A 17,156-nucleotide genomic window follows, 5' to 3' on the forward strand; every position below is an offset into this window, starting at 1 on the left:
GAGAAACTGGTATGAGGTTAAGGTAAAATGCTCTTTTACACATTAAGGTCCCAACCCTTTACCAGTACAATAAAATACTTGCACATGTGCTTTATTGTACTAGTCTGAGTAGTACAGTGATTTCAATGGGACTGCTCACAGTAGCACAGTTGAGCACATATGAAAGTATTAGCAGGATGGTAATTCCACACAGACAAAATGATTTCAGAACAGAACTAAAGCTGCAACAAAATTGCTAAGTGAGGAAATGTGATTCTTTATACTACAGAGAACTGTAAAAGTTAAAAAAAATTCCAAAGATGCGCATAAACTAATTTGAAGTGTTGCTCCCACAAAGCTAAAACTCATAATTGCTTTGATATAAATATCTTTCTATAATTGAAGAATTTTCCACAGAACATTTTGCCATGACTTTTGTTTAAAAAGAGTGTTCTGCTTATACTTAGAATGCTAAGAGCCAGAAAACATAGTGCAAAGCTGAAAATGTCAGCTTCTTCTGCAGGCACAGCTTTTCTAACAGTAGATCATTTCTCCTAAATATGAGTTGACCTTGTGCAAAAAATAGCTAGATTTCTCTAAGCGTAGTCTGAATAGAGATGAGCAAAACACGTCATCTGTCTGCAAGCCTGTTTTGCTGAATAAATTAACCCCCTCACCGCTGGATTATTTTTTATTGACTATCATAAAATATGACCCTCATCTGAAGGGTGTATGAAGGGGGCAAGAACAGACAGGAATTTTTTAGCATTTGTGTAGGAGATTCTGGATGGGGAGCAGGGAGTGCATAAGGATGATGGAAGCATCTGCGTGCGGAGATTTTGTGTGACGGAGAGAAGAGTAGGGAAAAGATAGCAGCAGTATAGGGAGTAGGAAAATAGAAGTCATGTAGGTAGTGTATCTGGAAGGTGTGCGACACTAGAACATTGCAGAGGGCACATGAGTCATAACACTAAGAAAAGAATGTGGAGAAACTTGATTGTGGATGGAATGTGGCAGCTAGGAGAGAAGCCAGAGACATTGGAATATGAAGGAAGGTTGGCAAAATGACACAGGTGAGAAGCGACTGGGGAACAGCGGAGCATGGAGGAAGATCACACAGAAGATCAGCAGGTGAAGAGTGCACTGAAACAATGGAATGTGGGAGTGGACTGGGTGGGTTTCAGGAGCTGGAAGGCAGGCAGGCCTCAGCCAGGGGAGAAAGGAACGACATGGCAATTGAGGAGGGGGGAAAGGGGCAGAGGAGAAGTGGTCATCAGATGTATGTGGTAACTGTGGGCAGGGTGGAGCGAGGGAGGGAGGAAAGTGGTGTGGGTCAGTTAATGTGATAAAGTTGAGAACTGGGGAGGAAGGATTGTACCAGCTGAGAAGTAGGGGTAGCAGAAGCAGCAGCAGCTAGGAGGTGGGAGAGTGCAGTAGTTTAGGGTGGTGAATCACATGGCGTTCTCACCTTGCTCCTAACACAGTATATACACTGAAAGGGTCTAAGTATATCCTCTTCTTGGAGTTTCCTTTCTGCTAACTGAAATAGCAACAAACAAAACTTCCTACTGGAGCTTGGCTTCTCGAAAGGTTGGTCTGTGCAGGGCTCCCCTCTTCTCCCATCTACTTCTCTTTCCCTTGAGAGAGCATAAAGCTCTCTGTGCTCCAACCCAGGTTTATAAAAAAGCACCCACCTGGTCTGGCTGCCAGGGTTAATCAGCAGGTGAGCCCTTCATCACTAACTCTTAGAGGCTGACACCCTATTAAAGCCTAGAAGAAAGGGACTGAAGGGAGAGGCAGCTGGGAAACTGAGGGTTGCAATACATCCCTTTGTTTACATAACTGTTACAAATGCAGCATGAAAGCCATATGTCATGGTGAAAGAGTTAATGCAAGCTATTTTCCAACTTAAATAGCATTCACAATACAGAAGAAAGACTCCAGGACTTCTGAAATTGATTTAGAAACACAGTAACTTCCATGTGAAACAGATCCATGATCTGTCAAGGCTGGTCACTTGTCCGGTAGGGGTTGGCACCAAATGCTTGTGATGCACTTTGAAACATTAGTCTTCTTGCTTTTTATTATAACATAGTACAGCTGTTCAGATACCAGAGTGCCTCCTGAGAAAAGGCTTCCAAAAACGCATTGTATATCTTAAGCTCAAACTTGCCCAAGTTTCTGGCAAAGACATGCTAGGTTTCTTTTTACAATGAACTAAAGTATGCATGAAAAAGATACTCACTGGCAACCCATCTTTACCAGGAATGCCCTAAAAAAAAAAGAAAAACCCTTTTAGAAAGGTATATAGAACGTCTATAAAGAAGAAGGATAAAAACAATTGGGCAGCATTTCATGATGTGACAAAATACCAAAACAGAATTGGGATCTATTATATTTTGGTTATCACATGCACTATTTTGTATACGTATTCAATTGGGTGAATGTATTTGTGATCATGGAGAGAGAGAAGTATATAACACTCTGTGTGTGTATCCAGAAGCTGCATCCTACAGGGATACATTAACCATGCATGTTGGGAACTACACTATCTGTCCATCTTACATTTCTCAAAATGCAAGTCCATCTTTGAGGAGCTTGGCTGACACATCAACAATTGTGCTGTTTTACCTCCATTGTTTTTTTACCTCCATTGTTTTACCTCCATTGCCAAGCACCTTGTATAACCATTTACACATATGCAGAATGTAAGACTAACATTTTGATGTGGTAGGGTTAAACATCCACTTTGACTACACAGAGTGCAAGACAGGAGAGAATCAGCCCTTCATCTGTGTGTGAACAATGAATATTGGTGTTTCTAGATCATGTGCATTGCTTCAGTAGAGATGCAGTACTTACAGGTTCACCATCTCGCCCAGGTTTTCCTGGGGGCCCAGGGGGACCTTGAACCCCTGTCTGCATTTCTTCCAGTCCTGATTTTCCTGGTGGCCCTTGAAACCCTTGCTCTCCTTTTTCACCTCGCTCACCTTTCTGGCCCTAAGAATGTAAAATATACAATAGGCTTTATTGTTTTCCTCCTATTGTTAACATACATTACCATCGTACCAACAGGCCTCACCAGGTTAGGGCCCCATTGTGCTAGGCACTGTACAAGCATATATTACAACCAACTCAGGGTATTAAACCTCACTCAGACTGACCAAGATGAATTGATCATTCAGCTAAAACGGGATGATTGCCTGAAATCAAGTGGTCACGCCGTAATTTAATTTGTTATGTGAAGATAGAATTTAGTTCCCAACCAGCAACATATACATTCAGTGCTTTAAAAAAAAGCCAGTTTCCCACACAAAACTGAGTTGGAGGAAAAATTTAAACATAAAAATGTTAATAATTGGCAGTTATTTAAGAATGCTCTTTTAGGCACCCCTCTCCTCCCCCCCAAAAAAATCCAACACTCTCACCTCACCACAAACACAATTCAGCAATCATGAAAGGCAGCTTCTTTAGTTTAAACAAAAACAAACAAACAAACAAACAAACAAACAGCCTGGTAAGTGAAGTGAAAGCAGCCGTTACCACACAGATGGAAAAAGTTAAGCAGCTGATAGCAATGATATAAACCAGCATTTAGTAAATACAGACAATTGATAATGGAGGTTAAAGGCATCAGTGGCCAGCAGTGTAAAGGGCATTGTTACGAGAATATCCCAAGCAGGGGGTCTACCTTCTATTAAAAAAATAAAAATAAAAATCACAGCCATGCTCTCTCTCCCCCTCTCAAAGGCAGAATAAGTTTTATTTGTCCTCCCTGAACTGGGAGGACATGTACCAAAACAAAAAATTCAGAATTCAGGTTCCCTAACTGGGGTTTTTTAGCCTGTTGTCTTCCAAGGTTTTAGCCTCGGCATCCAGAAACACGAGGCCAATAGCTTCCAACATTTGAATTGCCCCATCCCACAGACACAAGAACTGTTATCTGGCCCTTCTCCAGTTCTGATTGACTCTGACTCTGCTCTCTTTAGAAGCCAGGTGAGGCTTAACCCAGGTCAATTAATCCAGTCTTTCTGGCCAAATGATGCTTAAGGCAACCTGACCTATTCCCAGTTGTCAGGAATCTTTGATGCCCTTTTGATTCCCAAAAGCGCAAGAAAGGAATTCAAACAAACAAAAACAAACACACCAACAAAATGCTACATCTCTCACAGAAAAATATATGCCCCCAATAATCTTTCATAGTCCATTTGTATCACGGTCTGTCCCTTAATCATGCCACATACAAAACAATATTTTATAGAATCCTCTCCTAAAGCACCAGACCACCCCTGTCAGACAATAAAAATCTTGTTCTTTACACATATCAGGACAAACTAAATCGTACCAATGGTATTGATCCAATACTAGATGAATAGTAAAATTGTCAATCATGTAGTAGAGAAGGCAGAAATATTCAATAATTATTTTTGTTCTGTATTTGGAAAGAAGCGGGATGACATAAGCACATTCAATAGTGAGAAGGAAATGTCTTTCCTGTCAGTAGCAAGGGAGGATGTTAAACTACCAGTTTAACACTTTTAACTCTATAAGACAGGATAACTTGTGCCAAAAGAATATTAAACCAATTGGCCCATCAGTGCTCTGAACTATCAGTGCTGGTTTTTAAATAGAGCTTGGAATGTTCCCACAAGACTAGGAAAAAAAAGCTAATGCCTCACCAATATTTTAAAAGGGTAAAAGGGAAGATCCAGGAAACTACAGCCAGATTAGCTCGACATCAGTTATGGACAAAATCATGGAAAGGCTGATATGGGATGCAATCAGTCAAAGATTAATGGATGGTTGCATAATTAATGCCAGTCAACATGATTTTATAGAAAATAAATGGTCTCGGGCAAACTTGGTTTTTGAATGAGGTCACAAGTTTTGTTAGTAAATGTAATAGTATTGACATAAAATACTTAGATTTCTGTAAGGCTTTTGACTTAGTCCCACTTGGCATTCTGATAAAATTAGTGCTAAGCAAAAACCAGTGTAGCCTACATTAAATGGATTAAAAACTGGTTAACTGACAGACCGCAAAAAGTAATTGTAAATAGGGAATTGCCATCCAATGGAGGCCCTTCTAGTTGGGTCCCACAGGAATCTGTTGTCAGTCCAGTGCAGTTCAATATCTTTCTCAATGATCTGGAAGAAAATATATTACTACTAAAATCTGCAGATAAAAATTGGTGGAGTGGTACATAATGGTGGAGGCAGATCAGTTATGGATGGCTTGGTAAAGTGGGCTTATTAGAACATTGGAAGAAGAGACAGTTTGGTTACAAGGGCAAAGATGAGGTGATGGGAAGCTCTGAAGAAAAATTCAAGGGGGATTTTTGTGCTCACTCATTGACACTGTTTGAGCATCCATCAAAGAAAGGTTTGGACAAATGAAGCACTACAAAAAGATCTGGGGTTTCTTGTATGACCTTAGTAAGCTGCCGGGGGAAAGGAAAACATTCTTGAACAATTGTACAGACCGTCACTGGACATCGACACATGGGGAACGTTCAGACGTCAATGATAAAGACCTCTGTGTCAAATTGGACATCACATTTTTTTAATTTGCTTATATATGGTATGAATAAATACAGATTTACAGATCCTAGCATGCAAATTTATCATCTTCCATTTCAGGAATAAAATCATGCCTGCAAATGGTGCATCAAAATCATGAAGTAGGCTACAAATGCAATAAAAAAAATAAGAGATTCAAAAGTTTAACAAATGGACAGGGGGGGCAGAGGGGCACCAAAGATGCTCCTCACCTGCAGTGCCATTTGGTCTAGGGCTGACCCTGCTTTTGAGTCATAGGAAATGAAAAAGTTTTAGAGGAATTATATTGGTAAGTTCTTAAGGAATTTTTAAACCTTATGCAAATCCATGTGCCTGATTTGCATGGCCGATTGCCAAATTACTCTTTCACCACTCATTGTATCTGTCACAACAAGCACGAAGACTGGCAAGAAGAGCAGGTAAAAGGCAATGGTAAATGTCCAACTGAAACACACAACAACATCAAGTAACTTCAATATTAAGCTTCCAAGTCTGCACGTTTTGTTGGTGGCTGAGATCAGTGTGTGAAGTACTGCAATTTCAAACCATGACAGAGCAAAGTAAGAAGGAAGTGGAGAACTTAACGTAGGATATACAAAGGTAAGTGCAAAGAAAGGAACAATATTAAGCCAGCAGGCAAAAGGCCTGGTGATTAATAAAGCTGCTAATGATATGTGAATATTTGGCAGCATATTGAAGAGGCGGCATCAGGCTAAAAATGTCAGCTAGAGGCTGAAATATCTTCTGATTCATGGAGTTTCAGGCCAAGAGCACCTAATTTAATTTCCAGATTTGCATGATATTTAGAGCAACATAACTGCATACAAATCAAACAGCCACAAGGCCTTGTGTGAGCACAACATCTGCAACAGTCCAAGATTGGGTGTAATATGTTCGTTCCACTCCACCACTTGGGACCAGCTCTGCCACACGTAGTCATGGCCCTGTCCCCTTTGGGGAAGCTAGCATTGGCAACCGTTTTAACCTGGATCAGTCCTTGGGCTCAGGAAATTGTAAAGGCTGTCATTGTTCCTGGCCCTAGATGAGCCACAGAAAAGTGAGGGGAAGGATCCTTGCACTCTTTCCCCCTTATCTTCCTCTGCAGTGATCAAGTACAATTCAGCTCTGAAAGTTTCTGCCAGATTTTATTACCGATTGACAAAAGAGTTGTTGATTGCATGAATATTCCCAATGTTTTACAAGGAATTTACAAGACGAGTGAGGTTGTATCTTTTATTGGACCAACTTCCATTGGTGAGAGAGACAAGCTTTCAAGCTTATACAGAGCTCTTTTTTAGAGATAGAAAATCGTAGCTCCAATAAAAAGTATTACCTGACCCACCTTATCTCCATAATATCCTGGGACCAACACTACAACACCACCACTGCATACAAGGAATGTACAGATCTTTCTGGTCCCTAATTTGCCATTAAATTATCTAAAGCATCTCAGTTAGTGTCTCCTCGATGCAACAACATGTAGGATACCTGACACTGGCCTACAGAAATAATCCTTAGTATCCTCTTTTTCCTAAATAAATGATTCCCATGACTACTGCTTGGACCTTCACATGGAATAGTTGAGTGTCTCCCTTGGAAGGAGATGGGGAAGGGTTACTATTTCCTTTTGAAAGCAAAATGACAGATGAAAATTGGGAAGACTTCCAAATATTCCCCATTTTTAGCTCCCATACATTAAGTGAAATTAGTGCTTGTGAAGGAGGATGACTGGGCATAAATAGAACTTGAAACCCTGTGTTTATCCACATGGTTGCAACAGCACAGACACCAGTGATACAAGCTTCTCCCCCACAGCGCCTTACCAGCATGCCAAATACTCAGACTGGAGAGATGTCTATAGAGATGAAAGGACAATTCAGCCCTAATGTCCAACTGAATCTTGCCCTTTATGATGTGACTTCCAAGAAGGGTGCCACTTGTCAACCAGCCAGTCAATGGATTTTTCAGTCCTTAATTTTATTTTATTAATAAGAGCCACAATGTATTAATGAATAAAGTGCACATGTAAATTCAGGGTGCCTGGTCTTAAATGAGAAAGTTGGTGTAATAGACATCACAGAAACTTGGTGGAAAGATGACAATGAATGGGACTTGATAATACCAGAGTATAAAATATACAGGAAAGACAGAGTAAGTCGTGCTGGTGGGGGAGTGGCACTATATGTGAAAGGAAGCATAGAGTCAAATATAGTAAAATCTTAAATGACAAACTGTGCCATGGAATCACTATGAATAGAAATTCCATTCTTGAATAATAAGTAGTAATAATAATAGCAGTAGGAATATACTACCAACCATCTGACCCGGTGATTAATCTCCCTGAACATTTCACAGACAGGCTATAAAAACAGAAAATGCAATAATAATAATGGGGGATTTCGACTCTCCCCATATTGACTGGGTATATGTCATTTCAGAATGGGATTCAAAGATGAAGTTTCTAAACACCATAAATGACTGCATCTTGGAACAGTCAGTCCTGGAACCCACATGGGAGAGGCAATTTTTGATTTATCCTAAGTGAAGCACAGGATCTGGTCCAAGAAATGAATATAGCTGAACCGCTCGGTAATAGCTACCATAATATAATTAAATTTAACATCTTTGTGTGTAAGAGGGGGTAAAAAATACCAAAGAAACCAACCGCAGTAGCATTTAACATCATAAGGGGAAGCTACACAAAAATGAGAAAGCTAGTTAAACAGAAATTAAAAGGTACAGTCACAGAAGTGAAATGCCTGCAAGCTGCACGGAAACTATTAAAAACACTAAGAGAAGCTCAAGTTAAATGCATACCCCAGATTCAAAAACATAGTAAAAAGTACCAAAAAACTTCCATCATGGCTACACAAAGTAAGAAGTGGTTAGAGGCAAAAAGGCATCCTTTTAAAATTGGAAGTCAAATCCCACTGAGAAAAAAAGAAATGAGCATAAACGTTGGCAAGTCAAGCATAATTAGGCAGGCTCAAAAAAAAAAAAAAATTTGAAGAGCAACTAACAAAATACTCAAAAACTAACAGCAAAAAAATGTGTAAGTATCTGGGAAGCAAGAAGCCTGTCAAACAATCTGTGAAGCCACTGGACGATTGAGGTGCTAAAGGAGCACTCAAGGAAGATAAGGCCATTGCAGAGAAGCTAAGTGAATTCTTTGCATCAGTCTTCACTGCAGAGGAGGTAAGAGACTTCCACACCTAAACCATTCTTCTTAGGTGACAAATCTGAGAAACTGTCCCAGATTGACACGTCAATAGAGGTGGTTTTGGAGCAAATTGATAACTTAAACACTAAGAAGTCACCACGACCAGATAGTATTCACCTGAGTTCTGAAGAAACTCAAATATGAAATTGTAGAGCTACTAACTGTGGTTCTGTAACATATCACTTAAAATCAGCATCTATACCAGATGTCTGGATGATAGCTCATGTGACACCAATTTTAAAAAAAAGGCTCCAGAGACAATCCCGGCAATTACAGCCCGAAAAGCCTAACTTCAGTACCAGCAAATTGATTGAAACTATAGTAAAGAACAGAATTATCAGACACACAGATGAACATTATGTGTTGGGGAAGAGTCAACATGGCTTCTGTAAAGGGAAATCATGCCTGACCAATCTATTAGAATTCTTTGAGGGGGGTGGTCAAACAAACATGTGGACAAGGGTGATCCAGTGGATATCGTTCACTTGGACTTTCAAAAAGCCTTTGACAAGATCCCTCACTAAAGGCTCTTAAGCAAAGTAAGCAGTCTCGGAATAAGAAGGAAGGTCCTTTCATGAATCAGTAACTGGTGAAAGATAGAAAACAAAGGGTAGAAATAAATGGTCAGTTTTTAGAATGGAGAGAGGTAAATAGTAATGTCTCCTGAGGATCTGTAGTGGGACAAGTCCTGAGTCTGAATGTGAAAGTTTGGATCTAGATCTGAACTGCTCCACAATTCAAGTGGGTTTGGATATGATGTTGCCATGAAATGCAATCTCTGCTTAAGCACACAAATAACTGATCACCAGAAAGGTGTTTAGTAAGCTGGAAAGGATAGAGGCACTGACTCAGGAAAGCACTCTTTCCTGAATCAGGGCCAAAAGGAGGAGCTACATAATAAACCAGCTATGCTGACCTTTTCTCTGCTCACTTGTTGCAGAATAGCACCAGAACCAACTTCTGTTTTTAGTATTTCCTGGACTACAGTAGTGGTGTCACTTTCATGTTGATCATTTCCTGCATGGGTTGAACCTAAATAAAATAAAATAGATCATTTTATTAATATAATATGGGTGAGAGAGAAAACATACTAAGTAAGGCAAAAAAGAAAATAATTGGTATTTGACAAAAGTCAACACTGGGAAAGAAAAGAAACCCCCAAAACTCAAAGCAAAAATACAAATCAGAGGAGGAGAAAAGCCCTCTGTAATAGAGAAGGGCTGAGAAGAATAGATTTAAATAAAAACAGTCATTTCAAAAACTTTAAAAGATTGTAGGGGAAAAAATTTTAAAAGTGCAAAAGGAGAAGATAGGTACAAAAGAGGGGATATACTGTAGGCAGGGGCAAGACAGGGAGAGTGCATTGGATGATCTTCTTGCTTCAACCCCTTGCTTTTCCCACTGACTTATTTTCAACTGTGCAAGTTATTAAAAATGCAGGGTATGTTTGAGGGGACACTAGTTTAAGAATAATCCTTCATCTACATGTGAGGTAATTAGTGATGCACTCTCCTCTTTGGATTTACTGATATTGCTAAGAATCAGATTTCTCTGTGCTTTGTGCCCTGCTCAGCACTTTGTATCTGGCACTTACACATGAAATACTCCGTACCAGCACTACGTAGGATAGGCATTGGAAAAATGGTGCCATGCATGTTAGATTTTTCCTCCCCCCACCCATCACAGTTTCTCACTTTGTCATTCATTGAGTGGTCATGATGATGAAGTTAAGTTATTCAATCAACATGAATGAGGAAAAGTGGTTCTGTGGTTAAGATAGCATGCTGGGGTTCAAGAGGTCTGGGTTCATTTCTTGGCTCTGTCACAGACTTGTTTTATCTTGACCAAGTCACTTAGGACCAGGTTTTTCAAGGTATTTAGGTTCCTGAAGATTCAGATAGGGACATTGATTTCAATGGGCGTTAGGTGCCTAGGCACTTCTGAAAATCCCACTAGGCACCTTTCTGTATCTTTAGGCACCTCGTTACCTTTAAAAATCTGGCCCTTAATTTTTCTGTGTCTGTTTCCACACTTTAAACTAGGGATAATACTTCCCTGCCTCACAAGATATGGGAAGGATACATTTGTCTGTATAGTGCTCAAACACTACTGTGATGGATAACAGTGTTAGGATAGTGAATTCTGCACACTTGACAAGATATGACAGAATTATATACTGGAGCTACATTTTTAAAAGGGGCAGGATAATTTTAGAACCAACATTTATATTTATACATTCCAAGATGGGATAATGACACTTCATGCTCCCAGGCATCAGCTGATTTAAGCAGAAGTTAGAGAAGTAAAAATGTTTCCTACATATAGTACTGCACAGTTGACCAGATACACTACTGGAGTATTGCAGGACACCAAAACTGGTGGGTGTGCATGTCTGCTGGCTTGCATCACTGTCCACTGAGAATCATACAAACAGAGAATTTATTTTAATCCTTTGTTTTATCAGTTTTTCCTTTCAAATAAACTATAGTTTATTTAAATACAGATATGATTGGGAGTCATCTTTGTTGGGGGGGGGGGGCACATCTGTTCTTTGTACATCTAAAAACTAAGAATCCTTTTTGCCCAAGGTGTAGTTAAATGATCTGCGAGCCACAGGATTAGCAAAAAGGCTAGCAGGAGGGACTGTAGTCTCTACCTATAACTTCTGTTACAATGGACCAGTTTGAAAAATTCAAAGTGCTAGTGTTTGGGGGAAAATGTATTTTCCCCAATAGTAGGCTCATCACATTCAGCACTGAGGAGTTGCCCATCATAACAAAAAGCGGAATATCTAAGATATTTTTAATTATGTATATTTTTGATAGCACCCAAAATGTGCCACGTGCTTTCCACACAAAGAAAAATATAGGCCCAGTCCTGAACAGCATACAAGTTTAAAAAAAAAAAAAAAAAAAAAAAAGAAGGGAAAATACAGTGCCTTGTTCTCGGATTGTAGATGGTTCAGATGTTTCATATAATATATGATGTCCTGAGTACTCTGTTTCTTCAGAATGAGGTGAGACAGTTGGAGGTGCTCCTACAGGTTCCACTGTTTTCTCAATCTACAAAAAATAAAATTCCCAAACAATTTTTTAGCAAGAAAGCAAAGCAAACATATTTTCCTCAGGAATAATGATCGAAGTCCTACCATAGAAATGAATCAGTAGGATTGTTTCTGAAGTAGATCAATCAATTAAACATGCTATATTTATGAAGTCCCACTAGAGTGTCTTGGTTTTCTTCCAAATAGCACTTTTTGTGCACCTGTTCCTAATAATGCCCAATTCTTTTGAGTGTGTTTTCAGTCACTGCTAAAAGGCAGGCAAATTAACATTTACTAACAAGCAGTATTTACACACCATTGTATTTACAATAAAGCTTTTTTCTCTTTGATCGCTGATTCTTAAAGACCCCTTAGTTCTGTTTGGCAGGATCCATCCCACTAATTTATAGCCAAATAGTTTTACTATGAACTTCATCTAATACGTATGGAAAAAAGTTACAGCTAAATTCTCCTGAAAGGCTAGCACTCGGATTTGAAACCCACATCCTCCCAGCCAGGTAAGATGCATTTGGCAGAAGTCTGGAGAGGGAGAGGGCGCAGGAGGCATTAAGCCACCATTGTGGCTTCTTCGCCTTGGAACTGGCAAATGCTACAGGACTGGCAGCCTGCTCTGTCTTCTGCTGGCTGCCCGTGGGCCACAGAGGCCATTTCAGCAGCCTGGGATCAGTTAGGTGTAGGAGCACACCTGCCGCGCCCTATACACTGAGGGCTTGTCTATACAAACAGTTTGCAGCAAGCTGGGGTATAAATCTACCTTTCTGTGCACAAACTGTCTGTGTGGACCCTGCTGACGCGACTAAAAGTGCCTTAGTCCACTTTAATCTACACTCTATAGTAGACCAAAGGGCACAATAGAACTTTTAGTGCATGGCAGAAAGCTCCACAAAGGTAGTTAGCGCATGGCACATTAGTGGGGGATAGAGTCACATCCCAGCTTGCCACGCCCTAACTGCTCATAATAGACTATCCCTCACCAGAGGCCTGGGATAGAGCTGGCTTTGTGCCCTACTCAGTCCTCCACTGGGCAATTAAGCCAGCTTTAAAGGTGGTGTGTATAACCATAACAAGATGAAGCATACGTAGTGGGCCAAGGAATCTGGCAGAGATGCACATAATGGTAATAAGGCATTTTCACATATTTTTCTCGACACATAAAAGAATGGAATTTTACCTAGAACATCTTGAGCCTGATATTATCCTTGGATTTTTATGTAATTACAATGGGGGAAATGTTCCAAGAATTTTGCTCAGTTTCATAATAGAATGCTAAAAATAAGGTTTAAGGCCCTTATTCCAGAAAGCATCTCTATCTGGGACAGCACTTAAGCATGTGCTCAGGTCTCATTGAAATCAATGGAAACTAAACACATGCTCCAAGATAGATATGCACTTAGGTATTGTCCTGATTATAAAAGGAGGGGCAGTGACAGCAGTGAGGGGAGGACTTAATACTAAGTCCTTTGGGACAGGGACTGTCTTTTTGTGGTGTGTTAGTACAGCACCTAGCACAATGGGGACTAGGGTACCTACGTGCTATCACAACACAAACAATTATAACTGGTGGGTGCAGACTCCTGCTATTTCCAGATTTGCGTCTTGCTACTCAAAATAAAATAAGATTGGTGTTGAAGACATCACAGCTTCACTTCACTTACTTGTAAAGTTCTGAGGAAACAGAGTAATCACAAACTCACGGCTGACCTCCGCCAGCTGACTCAGGTCCACAGGGCTTGAGCTAAGGGGCTATTTAATTGCAGTGTAGATGTTCATGCTTGGGCTGGAGCCTGGGCTCTGGGACCTAGTATGGTGGGATGGTCCCAGAACTTGGGCTGCAGCCCAGTTCGAATGTCTACAGTGCAGTTAAACAGTCCCTCAGCTCAAGCCCCGTAGCTCAAATCAGCCAGCATGGGTCAGACATGGGTGTCTAATTGCAGTGTAGGCATATGTAGGGCGCGGAAGATATTGTGACGTGAATATAGCATAGTGACAAGGCTAGGCCCAATGACCCAGATATGAGCTTGAGATAAAGCAGAAGCATGTTAACCGTTAATGACCTAGATATGAGCTCGAGATAAAGCAGAAGTATGCGAATCACAAAACTGGTTTGAAGCAGCTAAAGAAGTAAACAAGTGCAGATTGGGCACTGAAAAAACACCAATAGTAAAAAGAATAACAGGTGCCAGCAGCCAATCCCTTAACAAATTAAGAAGTAACCAATAGGCCAATTGTCAGGACGAGGGAAAGGGTTATATCAGGGAAAGGGATGGCACACTGCGGTGGAGCTCTCTGTGGACCCATGGCCTGCGAGGTGCCACATGGCAGGTCTGCTCCTGGGGCAGCACGCTTAAGGGAGAATGGGGCTTCCCTCCCTCATTTTGATAAGCGTTTGAATTGTATTGCTAGCAGCTTAAATAAACAAATCTTGTGAGCACTGGCTCACCCGACTGCTCTTTTCTCACCACCAAGATCTCAAACCACGAACCCTCTGTCTTGGCGGAGTACAGCATATCCTGTTTTAGGAAGTCAATTCTGATTTGCAGTTTCTATCAAAGCTTAAAGAAGAAAGAACAGTAGTCTTATTCACTGTAGGCCAGATCCAACTCCCACTGAATCAGCAGGAGTCTTTCCATCGATTACACTGGATTTCAATACCTTTACGGTAATAGGTTACACAAATTTGTGTTTGCTCCTTATCTTATCTTCTCTTTTCTTTTACTTTTGTACACCTTTTTCATAATATTTCCTAAAAGCATATTTCAACTCTTCATTGGAGCCAACAGCCTTAATGTAATCTTTTGATCTGAATTGCAATAAACCTAGAGTATTAAGCTTTGCCATGTTTTAACATGTAGTACAGGACTTTGTGTATAAAAATATTTTATTAAAGCTGGGTCTTGGTGGCTATGCCTCCTGCAAAAAGGACGACATTTTCCCCTCTAAATGCAGTCTCCAATGACTTTCCTCTTCTGCTTCAGTATAACCAATACTACATAGAAACAGATAGAAAAGGAAAACCCCTGATGAACAAATCCCTGATTTTTAATTATATGTATCAATAAATGTTTTACATTAATGTGAAGACAAAGGAGGCAGAGGAAAGATTTATATAAACCATTTCCTTTTCTTATATTAAATAATAGATAACCGTTAATAAAAGGAGAAGAAAGTGATCTTAATAATTACCATCCCAAAAATCTGATTTCCTTCCTAGAAAGATAATGGGGAAAATATGAGGAAAAAAATTAGCAGACATCCAAAAGATAATAGAACAGTGAGCAATAAGCAGCACACAGCACGTTCATAAAAATATAATCATGCCACATAAATTAGATTGCTTGATAGAATTACAAGGATTAGGAGATGAAGAAAACACAGTAAACCAACTACAAGATGACTGGATTTTTAGCAAAGCATTTAACAGTGGCCCATGAAATCTCTCAAAATTAATCCACATTGGTTTGGACAGGAGCACTGTCAAGTAAAAAGAAAACTGGCTGAAGAACTATATGCAAAAGGTTAATGATAAAGAGCAATAGGCTGAGCTGGGAGGAGGTGTATGGTGCTGATTAGAGGGATCAGTGTTAGAATCCGAGGGCTGGAGTGTCCACCTGCACAAGGAGCAGGGATTGCTATTTCAGTAGCACCCCCACATCAAGGGAACAGAAGGCGTGTGCCCTGCGGGGATATGGAGGAAAGGGTGGGAGTGGTTGGAGCAGAGTATGGGCTCTATTCCTGCAGTCCCAGTGGATTTTCATGTATAAATCTGGTCAGAGATCCACAGAGGTTGGAGCTGTGTGAACTCTCTCTGTGGCTTCTACTGAGCAGGCAGCCAGAGAGGACAGGCAAAGGCAATAGCAACCTGGCTCCTGCAAGTGGAGAGAGAGAAATTAGTGGAGCTGTGTGGAAGTGCAGCCATGCACCGCCAGTTCCTGTGTCCTTGCCTTCTACCTGGGTCATTTCAAAATGGATCTCCAGGATCTTTGTGGTTGGGAGATCTCACTCATAGCAAAGCTCCACAGCCCCACAAAACTCTCCTTCTTGAGGGGATGATTCCCAGGAAACTCCATGAGCTCATAGCTTTCTGCCTTTCTGGAAACTCACTCATGAGTTTCTCCATGGGAGGTGGTTTTCTGGCCTTTAGAATGTAGAGAAGGAAAAGGCCTGTTAGGTCACATAGCGCTCACCTCTCTGCCGGTCCAGAGTTGTTTGTTATTATACATTTAGGACCCAAATCTAAATGTGATGAACACCTCTAGTTAGGCACTGAGGACTCTCCTCTCTCAATTAAGTTCAAAAGGTACTCATAAGTCACATGGGGCACCTCAGAGGGTCCAGATGTCTATGTGCCAAGCAGTAAGAGTTCCCAACACTTCTCTTGGGAGAATGCAACATAGAAAGAAATATTTCATGACAGTAAAAGGGTGTTCTCCCCTTAGGTGGCCAGTGGCCAGTCAGCCCTCTTCAATTATCAGATACAGCAGGGAGGGGACAAGTGGTCCTTATGAAGGGATGAGAACGTTCAGGTGGAGGAGAGAAAGTGGGGTGGTATAGCAGGCTCTGAAGGAGGGGCAGAGGGAAAAAAAGGAGATGCCGAGGGAAAGGCTTCTGGGCTCCTGCCGCCTGTGTTGGTCAAGGCAATAGCTTTATTTTGTGTGACTTTGAGAGTGGTGTGTTTCAATTAATAAGTCATGCCCTGAAAGAGACTTAGAAGCGGCAGTGGGTTTCTCCTGGGCTGATGAGGGAGCTTACAATGATATTCAACCTAAATCTTCTGTTTCCTTACTTCCTCCCATTATTCTCATTTGCACTCCCTTTTCAGCACTAGCGTTAAGTATTCCTAGCACCATGGCTTCTGCCCAATCTTTAGGCTGTACAACTGATTTGCAAGTAAAGTGGTGGATGGTATATTTGAAACTAGAGTAGACAAAACTCTAGACAATGTGAAGTTGGGAGCCATCCTTGATCATCAAGGAGATGGACTAGATGCCCAACAGGTCTTTTCTAGCTCTAAATTCTAGGATTGATTCAATCCTTGTTCAGAACTATAGTACATTTTCCCCACGAGATGATGGAATTTCACTTTTGCCACCTTTAATGCTGCATTTTAAGGACTAGACTGAGGCTTTACATCCCTGCCCCAGGAAGGAATTGTGACTCAGAGGAACTGCATCGCGGGAAGAGTAATTTTACTAAGGCATTTTAAAAGGTGCAACATATTCTTCCCTTGCACCTGCTAGTTCTCTACCCACTGCTGGCACTCTGGCTCACTTCTTGCCCACCTGCATGTGAGCTGGAGGAAGAGAAGAAAGCAACGGTGCTGCACATCCTGCTCTC

General features: G+C 40.8%; 1 protein-coding gene across 4 annotated transcripts in view; it reads right to left on the bottom strand.

Moving 5' to 3' along the window:
* The window catches only part of COL15A1 (collagen type XV alpha 1 chain), a 247,966-nt gene that overhangs the window by 131,503 nt on the left and 99,307 nt on the right, over window positions 1-17,156 (bottom strand). For all 4 annotated transcript variants that reach the window (XM_067569856.1, XM_067569855.1, XM_067569854.1 and 1 more), the window contains 4 exons: window positions 11,697-11,820; window positions 9,675-9,790; window positions 2,842-2,979; window positions 2,225-2,251 (listed from right to left, as the gene is read on the bottom strand). In XM_067569856.1, coding sequence (XP_067425957.1) covers window positions 2,225-2,251; window positions 2,842-2,979; window positions 9,675-9,790; window positions 11,697-11,820 — 405 coding nt within the window. The remainder of the gene's footprint in view (window positions 1-2,224; window positions 2,252-2,841; window positions 2,980-9,674; window positions 9,791-11,696; window positions 11,821-17,156) is intronic.

This window comes from Emydura macquarii, unplaced genomic scaffold (assembly GCF_026122565.2).
Source record: "Emydura macquarii macquarii isolate MOO-44397 ecotype Brisbane River unplaced genomic scaffold, CSIRO-AGI_Emac_v2 contig_2948, whole genome shotgun sequence".
Lineage (NCBI taxonomy): Eukaryota > Metazoa > Chordata > Testudines > Chelidae > Emydura > Emydura macquarii.